The sequence below is a fragment of the Acanthochromis polyacanthus genome, chromosome 3 (genome assembly GCF_021347895.1).
Source record: "Acanthochromis polyacanthus isolate Apoly-LR-REF ecotype Palm Island chromosome 3, KAUST_Apoly_ChrSc, whole genome shotgun sequence".
Taxonomy (NCBI): Eukaryota; Metazoa; Chordata; class Actinopteri; family Pomacentridae; genus Acanthochromis; species Acanthochromis polyacanthus.
The window spans coordinates 46,385,438-46,406,437 of record NC_067115.1 but is presented as its reverse complement, the minus strand read 5'-3'; the positions used below and the strand labels follow the sequence as shown (position 1 = coordinate 46,406,437).

At 42.4% G+C, this 21,000-nt stretch overlaps 2 protein-coding genes across 33 annotated transcripts in view; one reads left to right on the top strand and one right to left on the bottom strand.

Annotated features, from left to right (window-relative positions):
* LOC127533427 (gastrula zinc finger protein XlCGF26.1-like) overlaps positions 1-21,000 on the top strand; it is a 277,821-nt gene that overhangs the window by 42,273 nt on the left and 214,548 nt on the right. For 4 of the 31 annotated variants that reach the window (XM_051946462.1, XM_051946464.1, XM_051946449.1 and 1 more), the window contains one exon: positions 20,844-20,945. The exons of 5 other annotated variants lie outside the window; for them this stretch is intronic. In XM_051946462.1, the coding sequence (XP_051802422.1) occupies positions 20,928-20,945 (18 nt within the window). In that variant the 5' untranslated portion in view covers positions 20,844-20,927. Of the gene's footprint in view, positions 1-16,933; positions 18,291-20,237; positions 20,514-20,843; positions 20,946-21,000 lie in introns of those variants that run through there. 22 more of the 31 variants (XM_051946458.1, XM_051946448.1, XM_051946480.1 and 19 more) reach the window with 20 other exon arrangements.
* On the bottom strand, positions 1,234-14,144 carry LOC127533432 (zinc finger protein OZF-like). Of its 2 annotated transcripts, none has more exons than XM_051946508.1 (4): positions 13,985-14,144; positions 13,252-13,353; positions 2,902-4,173; positions 1,234-2,560 (listed from the first exon to the last, which is right to left on the bottom strand). In XM_051946508.1, the coding sequence occupies exons 2-4, from the start codon at positions 13,267-13,269 to the stop codon at positions 2,447-2,449; spliced, it is 1,404 nt and encodes a 467-aa protein (XP_051802468.1). In that variant the 5' UTR covers positions 13,270-13,353; positions 13,985-14,144; the 3' UTR covers positions 1,234-2,446. The 2 variants fall into 2 exon arrangements, with proteins under 2 accessions (XP_051802468.1, XP_051802470.1); XM_051946510.1 differs by having other exon boundaries at positions 1,234-2,557.

Below are 21,000 nucleotides of genomic sequence, written 5' to 3'. Positions count from 1 at the left end.
GCCGAACCAAGAGGGCGCAGCATATCGTGCTGCCCCGCAGTCGATGCGCACTCGCATTTAGAAAACTGTAATTGGATAAAAGTTCTACCAGAAAGTCGCATGCCTGGACAGAAGGTGTATATTTTTTAATGTAGGATTTGGAGTTTGATTGATTAAAGCGGAGTAACTGAATGCACAATGACGCACATGCTTGGAGCCTTCGGACGGAGATGGATGAAATTTTTTAAATGGTACACTTCCATGCGCCGGAAATCCGGCGTGGCGCCGGAAAACTTTAAGCCCTGTTAATATGGAGGACCCTCCGGGGGAACGCACAAACGGAGGGGTAGTGTGTAGGGATAGTGTGTAGGGGCGGTTGGATTCAGGTGTCGGTAGTGGGGGGCGGTTTGGGATTCAGCCCTATTGTGTTTCCACTACGTGTTTCTGCCACGCCTGCAGGATGACCTTCATACTTGTGGCAGTGGTTGGACAATCATCCAATCAGAACACAGAGCCACATGACACCCAACCAGCTGTGGATGCTGGGTCGCACACATCACCCAATTCCTGGAGTACAAAACACAGAGCTACATGCAAATACAATGTGATTTGAAGCAAAACATTGATTCTTGTGTTTTAACAATATTAGAGGGCAAGAAAAGTGAACAGAGTGTCAGAAGTCCCTCACTGGAAGACAATTTCTGACAAGAAAAACCTCCAGCAAGAAGTCAAAGGATGCTTTTCCTCACATTAAGAGTCGTCCTCACTGGAGCCGCTGAGAACTTGGACATTGCTGCGTAATTTCTACTGAGAAACTGTTCCAAACAAGAACATGAGTGTTGTTTCCAGAGCAGTTGTGGCCTGTGTTAGGACCATCTGAAAGACAACGTTACAACTGCAACAATGGAGCACTGATGCTGGAATCAGAGATTGAGGTTTTTCAACAGTGGAACTCCGTTTCAAAAAACTTTTTTAAATCATAAACTATGGATATTTCTAATGGTATCTATGAAATATTAGCTCAGTATGTCAGATACTTTCTTAGAGGTTTTTCAGTGGACTGTAGATCCAGTTTCACTCATTTTTATTTTCTCACATTGAAATTTGAGGCTGTTTGAAGATGAATATCCCAAGAGCAATTCTAGATAAAAGCCTGAAACCTTCACTTGTTTGTCTTGTTAACATCAGCAGATCAGATTGCTGTTAAATACAGCAGTGGAAAAAAGTTTTTGGACATCCCATACATTTGTGAAATACTGGTCTTTAAGAGTCATTTATTTTAGTACAATCAAAAAACTAAACACATCCAAAAAAAATACATTAAAAACTGAAAATTGACTGGTTCCATAAAATGAGAAATTTGGTAGAATTTAGTTTTGTTAGTTTTCCTTGTAAACAACAAACCAAATAAATATCATTAACCACGCCTGACGAACGTCAGTGGGGTTACTGTATTCGCTTCGGTATGTGGCTGGCTGGCTGGGTAAGTATGTATGTATGTATGTATGTGGCGAGGTATGTCCGGTCAGATATCTCTGCAAGTGCTGAAGTGAGGATAATCAAACTTTACACTGAAGATTAGTCTAAGGTCCCCTGCTCACTTGTGGAGTTACAGGTCAGCAGATCAAGTAGGAAGGGATATATGTAGCATGATCAAAACTGATACATATTGCATCATTTGTATAGGGAGGACAGGATTTTCGCCAGTAGAGGGCGTGGTTCTGGCCTCTACTGAGGACTCGTCGAGTTTGTGTCTTTCTGATGCAGCCACACCCTTAGAAACACACACAAAAAAAGACTTAAATATTTCATGATAATCTTCAAGATGTGTAAAAATTTTCAGGGTGCCTGAAAACTTTTATCCCTCATTTTATCTGTCAAAGCATGAAAATGTGCCGTTATAAAAACGCCACCATCTCCAGACACATATATGTGGTCATGGTTCCATGATGCCAATGTCATGCTAATGACTGGATGCAGCTAATTTACAAAGAAATTATTCTAAACTACATGTCAGCTTTCAAAGATTGGACTTTTCATCCAACACTTCATGTTTTTGTATTTATATTTCAACTCATACATAATCAGAGATTAGTTGATCTACTTGTTCAATATTAGAGATTCTTCATAGATAGATAGATAGATAGATAGATAGGGTTAACAAATTCACCCTGCTGCTCACTGCCACCATCCAGACGTCTATCCCTCTACCACTGATAATAACTGAGTAACCACTTTGAATGGTATAATTAATTTACCAGTCACGTCTGTTAACGACAGCTTTCCTCTTAATGGATTTTGCAACGAAGCAACGAAGACACTAAACGAGAAATTAGACCTGAATTCTGTGAAGCCGGATCTCAAGGACTTTAAGTTTGTGGAGGACTTCATGAACTTTTACTGAACCCTGCATGGACAAATCTTCTTGGCAGAGGTTCAGTCTGTGTCCAGTGTGCATACGCTGGTGTCATTGTAGGGTTCCCTGTTGGTTGGACATTGGTCCAGACTGGTCAAAGCAGCACTGTTCACCATTGGCAGAGTGCTGACAAGTCTGAGGGTTTTGTCCATCTGTTCCGTTCTGCTTGGAAAACAAACACACAGAGAACGTCAGTGTTTCCTGCAGCATTGAAGAACTGATGCCTTGCCCGAGATAGACAGCACCCCAAATGACATCTGAAGACACTTTTACCTGTTGGAATTTAACATTCAGTTAACTGATTACGTCAGAATTCCTAATCTAACCTACATCCCCAGATTAACCTGGACCAGATTTCTGTATCAAAACAAATACAGGTTAGACTGAACGATAGCTGATAATGTGTTAACAGAACAAAACATTTTTGAAACAATTTTGCAGCAATATCAAAAATTATCCAATACACAATTGTGTGTACACTGTGACTGAGACCAGTCTTTACATACCTCACTGTGACACTGATTGAATGCTTTCTTTCTGGTGTGGATCTGCTGGTGTCGTTTCAGGGAACCCAAAGTTGTAAAAGTCTTCTTACACTCATCACATCTGTATGGTCTCTCCCCAGTGTGGACACATTGGTGAACTTTGAGGTTTGCATTGTAGCTGTAGCGTTTCCCACACTGGTCGCAAAGGTATGGTTTAACCCCAGTGTGGGTCACTTCATGAGCTTTTAACTGTGAGTAAAGTACAAATGGTTTGCCACAGTGATCACACACATACACATCATGTCCAGTGTGGATGCGTTGGTGACATTTTAAGCTCTGTTGGTGTTTGAAAGATTTTTCACAGGAGTCACAGTGGTACCGCTTTCTACCAGAATGGGGGCATTGATGGATCAACAACTGTTCATGTTGAGTAAATGTTTTCACACACTGATCACAGTTGAATGGTTTCACTCTACTGTGAATGAGTTGATGTCTTCTTAAGTTACTCTTCCGAGTAAAAGCCTTTCCACACTGATCACAGCTGAATGGTTTAACTTCACTGTGAATGAGTTGATGATCTCTTAACCTTGTCTTGTGAGTAAAAGCCTTTCCACACTGATCACAGCCGAACAATTTCGCTCCAATGTGAATGAGTTGATGACTTCGTAACAGAGGCTTGGTAGTAAAAGTCTTTCCACACTGATCACAGCTGAATGGTTTAACTGTACTGTGAATGAGTTGATGTCTTCTTAAGTGATTCTTTTCAGTAAAAGCCTTTCCACACTGATCACAGCTGAATGGTTTAACTCCACTGTGAATGAGTTGATGTCTTCTTAAGTGACTCTTTTCAGTAAAAACATTTCCACACTGATCACAGCTGAATGGTTTAACTCCACTGTGAATGAGTTGATGACCTATTAACATTCTCTTGTGAGTAAAAGCCTTTTCACACTGATCACAGCCGAACAATTTCACTCCACTGTGAATGAGTTGATGACTTGTTAGATTACTCTTCTTAGTAAAAGCCTTTCCACACTGATCACAGCTGAATGGTTTAACTCCACTGTGAATGAGTTGATGGCTTTTTAAGTGACTCTTCTTAGTAAAAGCCTTTCCACATTGATCACAGCTGAATGGTTTCTCCACAGTGTGAATACGTTTGTGAATTCTTAGCTTTTTTGTTGTGCCACATTGCTCACAACTGAGTGATTCATCTCTTTTTGCTGTTGTTGCCGAACCATCCTTATCCTCCTCAGAGGTCCGACATCTCACTCCATTGCTGTGTTTACATTTCTGTAGCAAAAGACAAAGATAAAAACAGAGGCACTGATGGAAGAGCAATCATGAAAAAAATTGAACCTTAAAGTCTCAATTCCATGCAGTTGGACATGAGGCTGAAACAAGATCAAGAATCTGCAGACATGCTAGCAGCTTTGTCATTAGAAACCTAGAAATGTGTCAACAGCGCACTCATTTTTTTAGAAAGCAAATCTCGTTTTGAAATCGCGCAAGAGCTTGCGCAATCACGCGATTTCGGAACGAGATTTGCTTTCTTGCGTCCGGAGATTTGGATACAGACCACAACAAACAGCGATCGCCAGGTAATGTGGAGGTTTTCGTTCACTTCTCATCTCTAGTATGTTGTGGGACACTCATTGAGACTATCTGAGGCGGTCAGTGTGGGGCAAAAGCACGGGGGGGCCAGCTGCCCCATACTTTTCGCTAGCCGAGCTGCAAGCTGAGCTGCTAAGCTGCCTGCCTGGCTAAATACTGGAGGTATGTCGAAAATTCATTTCTCCATCACTTGTTAATTTTTGAGTGTCCCACTGCCCGTGAACGCCTCTGACGAGGCAATAGATTGCACCTGCCAGGTTCTCCCTTCCTCCCTACAGGAGCCAATGGGCGGCAAGGATAGAGGCTTCAAGGCGGTGGAGAGAACTATATACGAGCTGCGGAGGACAACAACGGGGCGCGTCCGGCGGGAGGGAGTGTTCGGCGGAGAGCGTCCGCCTGGAACGAGAGGGCGCCTGGAACGAGAGGGCGCCTGGAACGAGAGGGCATCCGGCGGGAGAGCGCGTCCAGAAGGAGAGAGGCGCCTGGAAGGAGAGCCGAAATGGTGTGAGTTAATAATGTGAGCTTGGAAGGAAACTTGGAAGGGGTGGACAAGTGGACGGAGCACGAGCTTGAAAACGGAGGCACTGAGTAACTCCGAGACGAAGCCGAGAGGAAACCAGAACGTTACGACGCGACATACTCGCAGCGGCAGGGCAGTTAGCTCTGCCTCGGGTGTGAGTATCTCTTTGGGGCTTTCCAGTAACGTTCTGGTGTGGCTATATCCCCTGGAGTGGGTTGATAAGAGGCTTCCATACTGGCAGTGGGTCTGTGTCTTGCAGGTGGTTTCCCCCGGACACGAGCCAGGCTGAGGAAGATGAGGGCTGAACCCCGGGACTGCTGAACCGTGTGCTCCGTATCCTACTGTTACGGCCCTCACATAGACTAAAAAAAACACACAGGCTCAATAGGGGAGAGAGACCGCAGCATATACAGAAGGACGCCACACAGGATAACTCCAATTAAACCCACAGGCTTTATTTGGCCACCCCAAGATAATCAATAGAAAGAACATAAACGAAAGCAAAAACAAAGGAGGGCTGGAGACCCCAGACAAAAGAACAAAAGTGGGAAGACGCTGGGCCAACCACGCAGTGGGCCGTCGCTCCCAGCGTCTCCCCCTAAACTACCCAAAAATAAGAACTAAGGCTGAAATAAACAAAAGACGAATAACGAAACTGTCGGTGATCTCCAGCCCAAATTAATACAACGAAGGAAACCAACAAAAACCCCGGCACCTACATGCACGGGGAAAAACCTGCCTGGAGGGGAGAAAAACCACGGAGGAAGGTAAACTCCCTCCTACCTGTCCAGGTGTCTGTGCCAAGTCGTGCCCCCAATCTCTGCACTCCCTGTCCCTTTTATTCCCTCCTCCTCCTCTCATCACCTGAGTGCCGATTGCACTCAGGTGAGCAGCAGGCAGAAGGAGGAGAGAGAGCCAAACCAGAGAGAAAGAGAGCGAGAGAGAGAGACTGTGGCACATAACACCCCCACCCTAAAAACGTGAATGGGGGGAGCGCCGCAGACATCATTCACGCACCTAGCACCTAGACAATGTGTCGGCTAGGACATTTTCTCGGCCCTTGATGTGCCGGACCTCCACATTAACTGATTGTAAAAACAATGCCCAGCGCATGAGCCTCTGATTGGCGTTTCGCATCCGATTAATAAAAACAAGAGGGTTGTGATCAGTGTACACAACAACGGGCGCACTTGCGGAGCCAATATATACCTCAAAATGTTTAAGTGCTAAAATAAGCGCCAGAGCCTCCTTTTCAATGGTCGAATACACACGTTGATGGTGGTTAAATTTTTTTGAAAAATAAGAGACTGGGTGCTCAACACCATCATCTCCATCCTGAAGGAGAACAGCACCCGCCCCCGCATCGCTTGCATCAACGGACAATTTAAACGGACGATCAAATGTGGGCGCAGCCAGAACTGGGGCATGAGTCAATAGAGCTTTTACACAGTCAAACGCACGCTGACAACTGTCAGACCAACGGAAGACAGTCTTTGGACTCAGTAGGTCGGTGAGCGGAGCCGCCACAGCCGAGAAGTTCCTACAGAAGCTTCTGTAGTATCCCGCCATCCCCAAAAAACGGCGCAGCTCCCGACGTGAAGCAGGAGCAGGGAACGACAAGATAGCTTCCACTTTGGAATGGACCGGTTTAACCTGTCCCCGACCCACAATTTTTCCAAGGTATGTCACTGTAGCGCGACCAAATTCACACTTCGCCAAATTAAGTGTGAGGTTGGCATCGGACAGCCTCCCAAACACCGCTTGAAGCTGCTGCAAATGGTCCTCCCAAGAACTGGAATACACAACAATGTCATCTAGATACGCCTCGCACCCTGACAAGCCCGACAAAACCGTATTTACTAAACGTTGAAACGTAGCAGGTGCATTACGCACGCCAAATGGCATCACCGTATACTGCAGAAAAGCATCAGGGGTCACAAACGCAGAAATCTCACTTGCCCGAGGAGTCAGCGGCACCTGCCAATACCCTTTTAAAAGGTCTAACTTTGTCACATAATTGGCACTGCCGACGTGATCCACACAATCCTCAACTCGAGGCAAAGGATAACAATCCGGCTTCGTGACCCCATTCACCTTTCTAAAATCCGTGCAGAACCGGTCAGAGCCATCAGATTTGCCGGCTAAGAGACACGGCGAACTCCACGCACTAAAGCTGGGTTCTGCAATTCCGTTCTCCAGCATATAGTTTACCTGCTGTTGTAAACGGAGGCGCTTATCGGGATTCACCCTATATGCGTGCTGCTTTATTGGTGGGGAATCTCCGACATCAATGTCGTGTTGCAACACGTGGGTGCGAGTCGGCACATCTGAAAACAAAGAGATGTGAGACTTTATCACTCTAACCACATCCTCATGTTGCACCTGAGTTAAATGTTGTAAACATTCATCCAGTTTAGACAGCATCTCAGAGTTCTTTAATCGGCCCTGGACCACAGCACTCGACAAACCCACAACATCCTCTATGTCAGACGCGGCCAAAACCGCCGGTGATTGCGTGGGATCAGCACTGGACAGCGCCTCTGCTACCTGAGCCTCATCAATGCCTTCAGCACTGGACAGCGCCAAAACAGCTTTACTGTCAGTAGCAACAGAAGACAGCGGGGCTGAATCTCTGTCCAGGTAGGGCTTCAGCATGTTCACATGGCACAAACGGCTCCGTCTTCGACGATCAGGAGTAGCGACGATATAATCCCGCTGACCAACCTTCTCCTGGATTACATAAGGGCCGCTGTAACGCGCCTGCAAAACAGAACCAGGCACAGGCAACAACACCAAAACTTTTTCACCAAGGCTAAAAGATCTGCTAACAGCACTTCTGTCAAACCACTTTTTCATCTTCGTTTGTGCAGCAGACATATTCGCTTTCGCCAATTCACAGGCACGGTGTAGTTTAAAACGAAAATTACTCACATAGTCGAGTAGATTTTGTGGCTCACCATCACCCAGCCATTTCTCCTGCAACAGTTTAAGAGGGCCACGCACGGTGTGGGCAAACACCAGCTCCGCCGGACTAAAACCCAGGGACTCCTGAACCACCTCGCGAGCCGCAAAAAGGAGGAGATGGACCCCCTCATCCCAGTCCTTATCGGACTCCAAGCAGTAAGCACGGAGCATGGATTTCAAGGTCTGGTGAAAACGCTCAATCGCCCCCTGACTCTCCGGGTGATACGCACTGGAATAACAGTGAGAGATGTCAAGTTGCGCCATCACCTGTGCAAAAACTCGTGACATAAAATTAGATCCCTGATCGGTTTGAATTACTTTTGGCAACCCAAACACAGAAAAAAACTTGACCAATGCTTTCACGACAGTTGGAGCTGTGATTTTCCGCATAGGTATAGCCTCAGGAAACCTAGTTGAGGAACACATAATGGTCAGAAGGAACTTATTTCCAGCTTTTGTGCGAGGAAAAGGACCGACACAATCGACAACAACACGCTCAAAAGGCTCAGTCACCACCGGGATTGGATAAAGGGGAAATGGTGGAATGGTCTGATTTGGTTTCCCAGAAACCTGACATATGTGGCATGTTTTACAATGCTGCTGGACGTCCCGTTTTAACCCCGGCCAGAAGAAACACCGCAAAACACGGTCATAGGTCTTATTAATCCCTAAATGACCACCTAGTGGATTATCGTGCGCCAACTTAAGAATTTCACGCCGGTATGCTTTTGGTACTACCACCTGTCTCACCACACCCCAGTCATCCTGTGGGGACATCTGTGGCGGTGTCCATTTACGCATAAGCACGCCGTCTTTCAAAAAATAACCGGAGGACATCTTTTCAATTTGGTCCACCGGAACAACCGCATCGACACAAGAAACTAAAGATGCGTCATGTTTTTGCCCAACAATAAGCTGTTCTCGTGACATGCAAACTTTTGAGCTGTGATCGTCAACGAGAGTAGAAACAGGCGAAGCAGCAGGAGTGACTGCAGGTGGCGGAGGCGGAGCAGGAGAAGAGATTACTGGCGGAGAGGCCGGACAGACAGGATCGGCTACAAAAGTATCCGCCAATCCTACCTCATCCACCTCGTCATGTAAATCCTGCTCTTGCCTCTTGGACATAGCGCGCGTGACAGCGCAAACTGAGAACACCTCTGGGAATTCTCGCCCCAAATCATCCGGGTGTTCAAGAAGAGGAACCGCAGTCACCTCAGGATTCAACAGCACCTTGCCACCAGCTAAATCGTTGCCCAAAATAAAAGAAATCCCCTCTACAGGAAATTTTGGACACACTCCCACAACTACACGTCCCTTAACCAACTCAGAGTCTAGATAAATAGAATGCAAAGGCACACCCACAAACTGCATCCCAAACCCTCGGACTAAAACCTCAGTCTTAACAGAGGACTGGGCCGACAGCGGCAACACACCTTGCAGAATGACCGACTGAGAGGCTGCGCTATCCCTTAGGATGGTGACAGGAGTTTTTGGGCCCTCCTCTGACAATGAAACAAAACCTCTCATAATAAAAGGAGCATACATAGCAAAGTCAGATTTAACTACAGGCTGTGTATGACAGGATTGCTGACTGGGCAAAACTTCAGTTTTCAATAGATTAACTGCTTTTGGAGACTTATTTCGTTTATTCAGGACAAAACAATGGCTGATGGTGTGGCCACGCTTCTTACAATAAAAACAAACCGGCTTGTCCTTAGTGTCACCGTCCTTATTAACGATTTTTATCTCACCCCGAGAGTGTGGTTTAAATGGAAAAGCAACAGCCCTGGCAACAGGGGCGCCACGCTCAGGGGACAGATTGGACTTGTCAAAATTATTCCTGTGCGTGAGGACGTATTCATCAGCCAGGACTGCCGCCTCAGACATTGTGGATACTTTTTGTTCATTAATGTAAGTAGCGATTTTATCTGGTAAGCAGTTTTTAAATTCCTCCAGCAATATTAGATTACGCAGATCATCAAAATTTTTAACATTTCCAGATTGACACCAGCGATCAAATAGAGCTTCCTTTTCACGCCCAAAGTCAAGAAAAGTTTGATTATCCACCTTTTTGCCTCGGCGAAACCTTTGGCGATACGCCTCGGGCACTAATTCGTACGCCCTCAACACAGCTTTTTTTACTTCGTCATAGTTCAAACTCAAATCAAGTGACAGAGATGCGTAAGCTTCTTGAGCCTTCCCAGTAAACACACCCTGTAAAAGCAATGGCCAAACGTTTTTAGGCCACTTCAATGTCTTTGCAACGCGCTCAAACAAAACGAAATACTTGTCAACATCTTGATCGCTGAAAGGAGGAACCAAACGAATACATTTATTTACATCAAACTCGCCAGATTGAACTTGAGACACACCGGGTAAGGAGGACTGCTTCAACTCGAGCTCTTTCAAACGAATCTGTGCTTCTACTTCCAATCTACGCAAAGCTACTTCATTATCAAGTTCCTTGTCTCTAATTGCCAAGCGACGCATTTCAACCTCCAGCTCTTTAAGACGGAGCTGCCCCCCCGAATCTTCTGGTCCGGCAGGCGACCGCGTCGCCGACTCCTCAGGGATTTTCAACACAACGCCTTTATCAGACAAACCAGCCAACAACTCATCTTTGATTACTTGTTTTTTTGCCTGCTTAGGCACAGCAACCTCAAAATGCCCGGCGACACTAATTAACTGCTCCTTCGTGCAAAGGTGCAACTTATCAAGGCTAGGATGCGCCACAAAATCATCAAAGTGAAACTCCATAGCCAAAACACCACGCCCAAAAACAGATCACAAACCCCTGGTCAAATCAAACAAAGCCACAGGTCAAAAGAAAAAACACCAGTCCAAAACTGGCACAGCACACGACACAAAAACGGCACAGACCACCATACAACTAGAGTGGCGTCCACAATAGGAAAATATGTGTGCACAAAAGTACAATCATATGCGTGCACAAAAATCACAAAAGCACACACACACACACACATATGGGCAGTGCAAAGTCGGCGGCAAACAATATAAAGTACCAAAGGTAACAAATCACGGCGCCAAGCTACGCGTCAATTAACACCGGGAAGAAAAACAGTTACCATGATACACATCACCGACACAAAGAACTGCAACAGCAACAAACTGCCCAGTTTCCACGCGGAGGCAACAAAGCCAAACGCGAGTGGACGAGCCCCCAAATATGTTACGGCCCTCACATAGACTAAAAAAACACACAGGCTCAATAGGGGAGAGAGACCGCAGCATATACAGAAGGACGCCACACAGGATAACTCCAATTAAACCCACAGGCTTTATTTGGCCACCCCAAGATAATCAATAGAAAGAACATAAACGAAAGCAAAAACAAAGGAGGGCTGGAGACCCCAGACAAAAGAACAAAAGTGGGAAGACGCTGGGCCAACCACGCAGTGGGCCGTCGCTCCCAGCGTCTCCCCCTAAACTACCCAAAAATAAGAACTAAGGCTGAAATAAACAAAAGACGAATAACGAAACTGTCGGTGATCTCCAGCCCAAATTAATACAACGAAGGAAACCAACAAAAACCCCGGCACCTACATGCACGGGGAAAAACCTGCCTGGAGGGGAGAAAAACCACGGAGGAAGGTAAACTCCCTCCTACCTGTCCAGGTGTCTGTGCCAAGTCGTGCCCCCAATCTCTGCACTCCCTGTCCCTTTTATTCCCTCCTCCTCCTCTCATCACCTGAGTGCCGATTGCACTCAGGTGAGCAGCAGGCAGAAGGAGGAGAGAGAGCCAAACCAGAGAGAAAGAGAGCGAGAGAGAGAGACTGTGGCACATAACACCTACCACCCCTGGAATGACTTAAAGGGTGGACTTTAACAAGGATTTTAGCTTTTAGCAGTTTTTATTGAGACCCTGAAGTTGTGTTTGACTGTTTCCCCTGCTGGCTGCAGGCCCGAGAAGTGTAACGTAGGAGTTTAACCTGTACTGTATGAGAAGAATTCATTTTGTAATTAAATGATTGTTTGCCACCGGCATCTGGTTTTCTCGCCCTCTGTGTATTACCGTTGCTGACAAGGTGCTCCACCTGATCGTTAAGAACCTAGTACAAAACCTTTGCAATATTATGAATCTAGTCATTTTCCATTCCAAATCCAAAAAAAGAAAACACTCGGCGGGTGACACATTTCCTTCTTTGAAGACTGTTTTCTTTCTGTACAGTAGATCTTTAAGCTTCTTAGAAACCCATGGCTTAGTGTTTGGATATAGTTTAACAGTTTTTTCAGGAATAACACTGGTTTCACAGTACGTGACCCAGCTGCTCACAACATCACTCGGTTCATCAATATCAGCTGAGGACTCCTTAAACACGTCCCAGTCAGTAACCTCCAGACATCCCTGCAGAGTGTGACAAACTTTTACTCTGATGTTCTGCACTTTGCCTTGCTTCAGTCATTCCCATGGTGTTGATCTGTGCATGTAATTGTTTGGACAGATAAACGTCAAACCACAGCAATCTGGAAATTGCACCCAAGGATGAACCACACCAGTGGAGGCCCACAAATGTCTTCCTGATGTCTTGGTTGATTTCTTTAGATTTTCTAATGTCATCACACAAGGAAGCAGTGTGTTTGAGGTGTGCCTGAAAATACATTTTAATCTATCAAAAGCTTTCAAAGTCAGGACATCATCATCTTGAAGGCATAGCAATCTCAGTGTATGCAAACTTCTGACTGTGAAGAAAGTAATAAAAATTCTTTTTTGAAAAAAAAAATCTCTCTTTCGTTATTCTGGCATTTAAAGATAATTTTGGTCATCTTAACTGACATAAAACAGGAGAAGCATTGCCAGATTTAATGTCAGATCGTGTAAATTAAAAAAAGGGTTATGTGTGGTTTATACAGTGTAAGTAAACTTCTGGGTTCAACTGTCTGAATTTCTTGAGAAGGAAAAGGCTGGTAAACTCACAATGCTCAAAAGTATTATTCTCTACCAAAGAAAATGCTGCTCTTTACCTTCCTGAACAACTTGCTTGAAAAACAAGACTTTTCTTCCGTTACTTATCTTCATCACCATGTAAGACATTTTAAGAAAGTATGATCAGCAGCTAGTTCAGCCTCAAACAAAGAACAAGCAGCTTCCTAGCAGTCCACCATTATATCCTCAGTACAGCTGCTTCTGCAGAGCTACATCTCTCCAGCCAACGTCACCTGGCTTTGGTCGGCCCATCTAACCAACTGGAGCAACTTTACACATTTTAAAGAACAAAGGAATGAGAATAATGTTACAGTGGTATGTTTCTCACTTTTTGTGAAGAATCCATGTTTCCTCCGTTGTTGAGCTCAGACTAAATGGCTGCCAACATTCCTCTGCTCCTCCGTCAGACTCTCCTCCTCCTGCCAATCACCTGTCACATCAAACACATCTTCATTAGGATACCACTCTATACACAAGTGTCAGAGTGTCCCATATGTTCATCAGCCAACACAGAGGACACATTTCAACTCAATAGTTCACTTTTAGCTCTTTTCAGTTTCACCTAAAACTGATACAAATGAACTTAAACTGTTAAAAATAAGGAACATAGACAGAAAACAGACATGGAAAAAGAGAATAAAGAGAACATAAAGATGTTACTGCAGGTGATTCAAGACAGGACTGCTGGTAGAAAACTGTTCATGCTGTAAGTTAGTGAATGTATTTTACTGCTCAGTGTTCTGTTTAAAGGCAGCTCTCACTCTCTGTTCTTTGCACTCTCCCATAGTGTCAAGTGTCCTCCCACTTTCAATGACAGGTAATTCTCATTGATGATTTTTCTCAGAGTTTCTGCAGTTTCCCCACTTGAAAAAGGATGTTTCATCTACCCAGGGTTTGAGCAGGACTCCACTCATCAATCAGACAGTTGCTTTCTTTCTTTTGCCTCTTTTATTTTGCAGTGGTTAGGGTTATCGTGGCTAATGCTAATGCTAACACATACTGCAGTGGCACACATCGGCAGCTTAAACAGTCTTTTAGAGTCTCCAGAATTCTGCTCTTACCGGCTGCAACCCGGATTTTGGAGATGAAGGCAATCCTGCACAGTTTGCCGCAGATCTTGATGCTTTCCCAACAGAAAGTCACGGACACTTTGTTTGAACACGGTCATTCATTCTCAGTTCCTCCTCAGTGCTGCGTGTGTTCTCATGTATCCCGCCGGTGGCAAACCTGCAGCCGCAGATTGTTTCCGCCCCAGCTGAGTGTAGGACCTGTGCGTAAATGCTTCTCCTTTGAGTTCTCAGCTCCTTCCAGTTTGACTTGACACATAGACTGCTTTGCACTCTGTGTCACCTGTACCTTCAGAGCTCTGAATAAAAGAACAAAAGATTTATTGCAAAGAACAAAAAGGTTTTGCCTCCACAGCAGCTTGTTATGAAAATGATTGTATTTGATGATTGAATGTTCTTATTCATTGTAATACTGTGTGATGTGTGCTAAAAGAGGAACAAGGACACGAGCTATCATCAATATTATTTCATCTTACATGTCTAATTTTTTAAAAAATATGACATTATATAAATATGCACGACTGTTCAAAAGTTTGAGGTCACTCAGAAATGTCCTTTTTCTTGAAATCAGTTTTTCCTGCAGATAAATCAGATTGGTTTGACAAAAGAAATGAAGCAGTTTAAATACTGAGGTTCAGACCCTCCAGTATTATTGATCATAGAGGGACACTAATATGTAGAAATATGAAGGTTTAGAGCCACCAGTGTTAGAAATGATGGAGAATAATCAGACTCATTTAAATATTAGTATTAAAACTATCACAAATAGGAATAAAATGACCAAGAAATGGATAAAGCAACCAGAAATCTACATAAAATAACTGACATATGAGACAGAACTACCACAAATATGCATAAAATGAGAAAGATATGAGATAAAACTACCGCAAGGATAAAAAATTTACTTATTTATTTTCAAAAGTCAAAGCATTTCTTCCTCAGACTGACTTTAAAAGCACGTGTTTGGAGAGATTGATAGAGCTGGAATGAAAATGTCTTTGGGGAAATCAGCGGCTCCAGATGGACTTACAACCAACTTTGATCCGTTTTTCTGGGCTGATATTAGAGAATGACTGTTTGAAGCATTCAAAGAAGCTTTCAATCAGGGAGTCACACTCATTTTAGTTCAGGTTCCACATTTAGCCCAGTTTGATCTCAAGTGGGCCGGACCGCTTTTTACTACAGGATCAGAACCACAAAAGTCAGATTAAAAAAGACAAAAAATGAGACAAAAACCAGACAAAATATTGTGAAAATGAGACAGAAAAGGACAAAAGAACAATCTAGTGTTTGACTTTGTGATCATGGTCTAGAAATGATTTTAAATGGATACTTTGACTCATTTACAATCTGCAGTTCATGTCTTCTCTGGAATTTGGACACTTTGATGATGATTGATGGATTGTGCTCATTTGGTAGAGGATGCTGCTTTTACACTCTTTCTACATTCATTGAAAGCTTCTGACAAGCTTCAACACCACTTTATTTGACATTCACTGCATTATTTTGGATGGAAAATTCATTCATATGCTCTCAATGTTGTCCAGCAGAATTCCTTCAGTGTGGAACTACTAGAAGATGAGATGTTAACAGGAGCAAACACCAAGGAGACCCATCAGTCCTCTGCTGTTTATTATTAGCTCTGGATATCAACCCTCCTGTTGGCTTCATTTACGGCACCAAAAAACAGGAAAAAAATCCAGAAATTCAGCAAAAAAAATTCACTAAATTTATGAAAATGTGCAAAAACCTTCAGGAAAAAAATTCCAATAATTCCTTCAAAGTTTTATTTAAAAAAACAAAAACAAAATCCCCCTAATTTGGCAAGAAAATTCCTGCAAATATTTTTTTTAAAAAATGAGTAAAAATCTTCCAATAAATCCTAAAAATATCTAAAGTGATTCCATATTTATCAGTAAAACTTCTGATATTTTCTTTAAGAACATTCACATAAAAATCAACCAGAATCCAGAGAATTTACTGGATTTTGGTTGATTTTTATGTGAATGTTCTTTAGAAACATTTCTTCTTTTTCCACCAAAAAATGTTCAAAAAAATTTCCCAAAAATGTTAAAATGTGGACATCAGAAGTTTCCCTGTGAAAATATTTATTATTTTCCACATTTTCAAACTTTAAAGCGACACGAGGGTTAAAATAATGAAACTCTAAAAGCATTTAATAATGACACAGTCAGCAGATGATCCAACATTATTTTAAAGCTGTGTGTATTTTCCAGAAGCCTCAGGGTTTGATTGAAACTAAATGTGAGATCTGATCCATTCACCAGAAAACACAAACTTTACTTCAGAATATTCCAGTAAAAATGAGCTGAAACATTTGAGAGAAACTATCAGTAAAATATGATCAACAGGGAAACTTCTAACATTCTGATTGTTGGAAATCAAATCTAAAATCCTTGAAGATCTGCTTCCAAAGGAATCTTTGATATTTGGTAGAATATTGAGGACAGAAATGGAAGGATTTCAGGATGAATTTACCACAAACCACAGAAGAGCGCAGAATACTTTGGAAAGAGTGATCTAGATGTGATGAACTGACTGCCAAGTCCTCACACCTTAATCCCATCAGAAAATTCTGGAGATTTATGGCAAGAAAAGTTCATAATGATGGAAAACAGTTCAATAACAAGAATAAGCTGAAACATTAATGATTAAAGCACGAGACAGAATTGATGAGAAAATGCTGCTTTCTCTGATTCAGAACCAAAAAGGTGAACAGAAGTGACTTTACATTATGGAGACAATAAATTATGAAGATCTGATCTTTTTGTTGACATTTTTAATTCTATTTAATCAAATTTACAACTGTAAAATAAATGATGTTTTATATTTAAATTTCTACCTGTTCTGATCTCTGTGTTCCATGTTGAGTAGAACAAAGCAGATGAATAATAACCAGCTGATATAATGTGTGTTTGTAATGAAGAACTCAGAGTCAGGATTTTTAGCCACAGCCCTTTATTCTTCTCCATCACACACAAGATGAAGGAAGTTCTCATTTCATCACTAGAACAGGATTTAAAGACTCAAATCAGGATCAAGTGTGGCTGCACAAAAAGCTGATTTTCACTGGACAATAATGTGTGAAAGTCTGTCAGCAGTTTGGAGATTCACTGCTTCCTCTCTCATTTCACACTTTGTGCAGCTCAAATGCTTTTAGTTCAAGTGAGCGTCAGAGGAACACAGCACACTTCTCCTCCATTCCTCGGGCATCTTCGCACTATGTAAGATCCTGTTGAACAACCCAGTCACAAACTCTACTGCTTCCTCTCCGAGACACTTCCATACCTCCACAGGTATATCATCAGGACCAAGTGCCTTTCCACTCTTCATCCTTAGCACACCAGCTCACCTACGACCGCTCAAACACTGCGTTATGATTTCCATATTCTTCTGTACACTACCGTTCAAAAGTTTGGGGTCATCCAGACAATTCCATGTTCTCCATGAAAGCTCCCACTTTCATTCATGTGCTAACATAACTGCACAAGGGTTTTCTAATCATCAATGAGCCTTTCAACACCATTAGCTAACACAATGTAGCATTAGAACACAGGAGTGATGGTTGCTGGAAATGTTCCTCTGTACCCCTATGGAGATATTCCATTAAAAATTTGCTGTTTCCAGCTAGAAGAGTCATTTACCACATTAACAAGGTCTAGACTGGATTTATCATTTATTTAATGCTATCTTCATTGAAAAGAACTGATTTCAAGAAAAAGGACATTTCTAAGTGACCTCAAACTTTTGAACAGTAGTGCATATTTATATAATGTCATATTTTTTTAAATTAGCCATGTAAGATGAAATGATATTGATGATAGTTCGTGTCCTTGTTCCTCTTTTAGCACACATCACACAGTATTACAATGAATAAGAACATTCAATCATCAAATACAATCATTTTCATAACAAGCTGCTGTGGAGGCAAAACTTTTTTGTTCTTTGCAATAAATCTTTTGTTCTTTTATTCAGAGCTCTGAAGGTACAGGTGACACAGAGTGCAAAGCAGTCTATGTGTCAAGTCAAACTGGAAGGAGCTGAAAACTCAAAGGAGAAGCATTTACGCACAGATCCTACACTCAGCTGGGGCGGAACCAATCTCCGGCTTCAGGTTTGTCACCGGCGGCAAAAAGGAGACACACGCAGCACTGAGGAGGAGCTGAGAATGAATGACGGTGTTCAAACAAAGTGTGCGTGAATTTCTGTTGGGAAAGCATCAAGATCTGCGGCAAACTGTGCAGGATTGCCTTCATCTCCAAAATCCGGGTTGCAGCCGGTAAGAGCAGAATTGTGGAGACTCTAAAAGACTGTTTAAGCTGCCGATGTGTGCCACTGCAGTATGTGTTAGCATTAGCATTAGCCACGGAGATCAGCCACGAGCGGCTTGCTGTGAACTTTGTCTGTTTACCAATAATTGCCGTGTGTTTTGAAATTGTTCAGTTGAAAATAAGATTGCAGGCTAATTGGTGCTAATCAGAGCCCGAGAGATAGTAAGAGTTGCGACACTCATGCTCTGGCAGCGGGGCGGTCACGTGGTTCATGTTAGCCTGAATAGTTCCAAACAGGCAGCGCTGTCATTTCCTTCTATGGGACTGAGAGCGGCGATTTCACGGTAAAAAAGGAATAAAATCACACCTCCAAATACTTGTTTGATTATTAATTCATTGGAGTATGTATGTAAATGTCAGTTTTACATTTTGAGCCGTAAGGTGACATATTAAAGACACTTTTGAGGTTTTGGAGGGAATGTTCCACATTCGTGTTAGCATGGAAAATCGACTTTTACACAGAAATGTAAGATGATTGAAAATGTTAATTTTTGCCCAGCTGGATTATTGTATTTCCAGACAATGTCTATATTTCTCTGATTCACTTACTCGTAGTCTGGCAATTATTGAAAAGCAGAGTAACAACAGTCCATTCAGCAGATAGTGTCCAGCCACTTCTGATGAGGCAGGAGTTGACTCACTATAACCATTTTAAGACATACACAAAATATATATTCAAGAATAACAACTCATTATGCTTTGATGAATGAAATAGTATGTTTTATTGACAATGGGAGAAACAATGAGGGTCTTCGTGTCTTCAGTGAGGGCTCTCGGGATACTGGTGGATAGATAGATATGATAGATATTAATAAATATATTTGTTAAATACTTACAAGTATAAGTTTATGTATTATAAAGGGTCTCATATAAAGGACGTAGTCTTGACAATTAAAAAGAGGTAGCGATGTAGCTAGGTAGCTTTCAAAGAACAGCTAACAAGCACATGGCAATGCCTGAAAGTCGGTCATCTGCTAATATTCACAAATACAGATAAATGTCTGCACCACAAAGGGCTTCTGATACAATATAAAGATGTTAAAATTAAAAAGAGGTAGCAACTCATCAACAATTAATCCGTCAATATATCCCTGGAGATAACTTCACAGCTAACAGCAGAGTCGAGCTAAAAAAAAGTAGCAGAAATTCGGTCGTCTACCAAGATAAAATATATATATAATTACGCTGCGCAAATACAAATAAAGCTCAGCATATGCATCATAAAGAGCCTCTGATAAAATATAGGCAGTTGACAATTCAAAAGAGGTAGGCATTTCATCAACTTACCTCCACATATACTCAACGACCTGCAGTGCAAATGAACGCTGGCTATCACTGTCGAAGCGGTGCTTGGAACTAAACAAGCCTCCACAACCCGGAAGTAGACCGAAAGAAAGCGTACAACGGCACCCTATGGGAGTGTCGCAACTCTTACTGTCTCTAGGGCTCTGGTGCTAATTAGAGGGTTCCAGCTAAGACCAGTGAATTCATCCTGTTTGTAATGGTGGGTTTTTACGATGCCCTTTATTTATTTATTGGATCTGGAAAGGATTGCACTTTAAAAGCACTTTATGCACTTAAAATAATTTTAAAACCATGAAGTAAAAAGTATAAAATGGTTAAAAAATTTTAATAAAAATCCTCAGAGTAATTTGTTCAACTGTGATTTAAAATTAACTCTTTAGAATGCAGATAAATTCATGTGTGGTATAGTATTGGGTTGAATATTGCTCATGCCATGATTTGTTGCTTCAGTTTATGTGGTGTTGAGGTTGACAAACATAAACTGAGTGGAGTAGCATTTGCCAATGTGGTGAAAATGTCCATGAGGAATGGTTGTTACTATTTGCTGAATGCAGTAATGTGAACATTGTCCTTTTGTGTTCTGTTTAAAGGTTTTTCACCTTAATCTATCAACTAAACGTATGGACTTATGGAAGTTGCCACCTCTGTATCTCATGAATTTGTGACCACTGCAAAATAAAAGAGGGAAAAGAAAGAAAGCAACTGTCTGATTGATGAGTGGAGTCCTGCTCAAACCCTGGGTAGATGAAACATCCTTTTTCAAGTGGGGAAACTGCACAAACTGTGAGAAATATCATTAATGCGAATCACCTGTCATTGAAAGTGGGAGGACACTTGACACTATGGGAGAGTGCAAAGAACAGAGAGTGAGAGCTGCCTTTAAACAGAACACTGAGCAGTAAAATACATTCACTAACTTACAGCATGAACAGTTTTCTACCAGCAGTCCTGTCTTGAATCACCTGCAGTAGCATCTTTATGTTCTCTTTATTCTCTTTTTCCATGTCTGTTTTCTGTCTGTGTTCCTTATTTTTAACAGTTTAAGTTCATTTGTATCAGTTTTAGTGAAACTGAAAAGAGCTAAAAGTGAACTATTGAGTTGAAATGTGTCCTCTGTGTTGGCTGATGAACATATGGGACACTCTGACACTTGTGTATAGAGTGGTATCCTAATGAAGATGTGTTTGATGTGACAGGTGATTGGCAGGAGGAGGAGAGTCTGACGGAGGAGCAGAGGAATGTTGGCAGCCATTTAGTCTGAGCTCAACAACGGAGGAAACATGGATTCTTCACAAAAAGTGAGAAACATACCACTGTAACATTATTATCATGAATTTGTTCTTTAAAATGTGT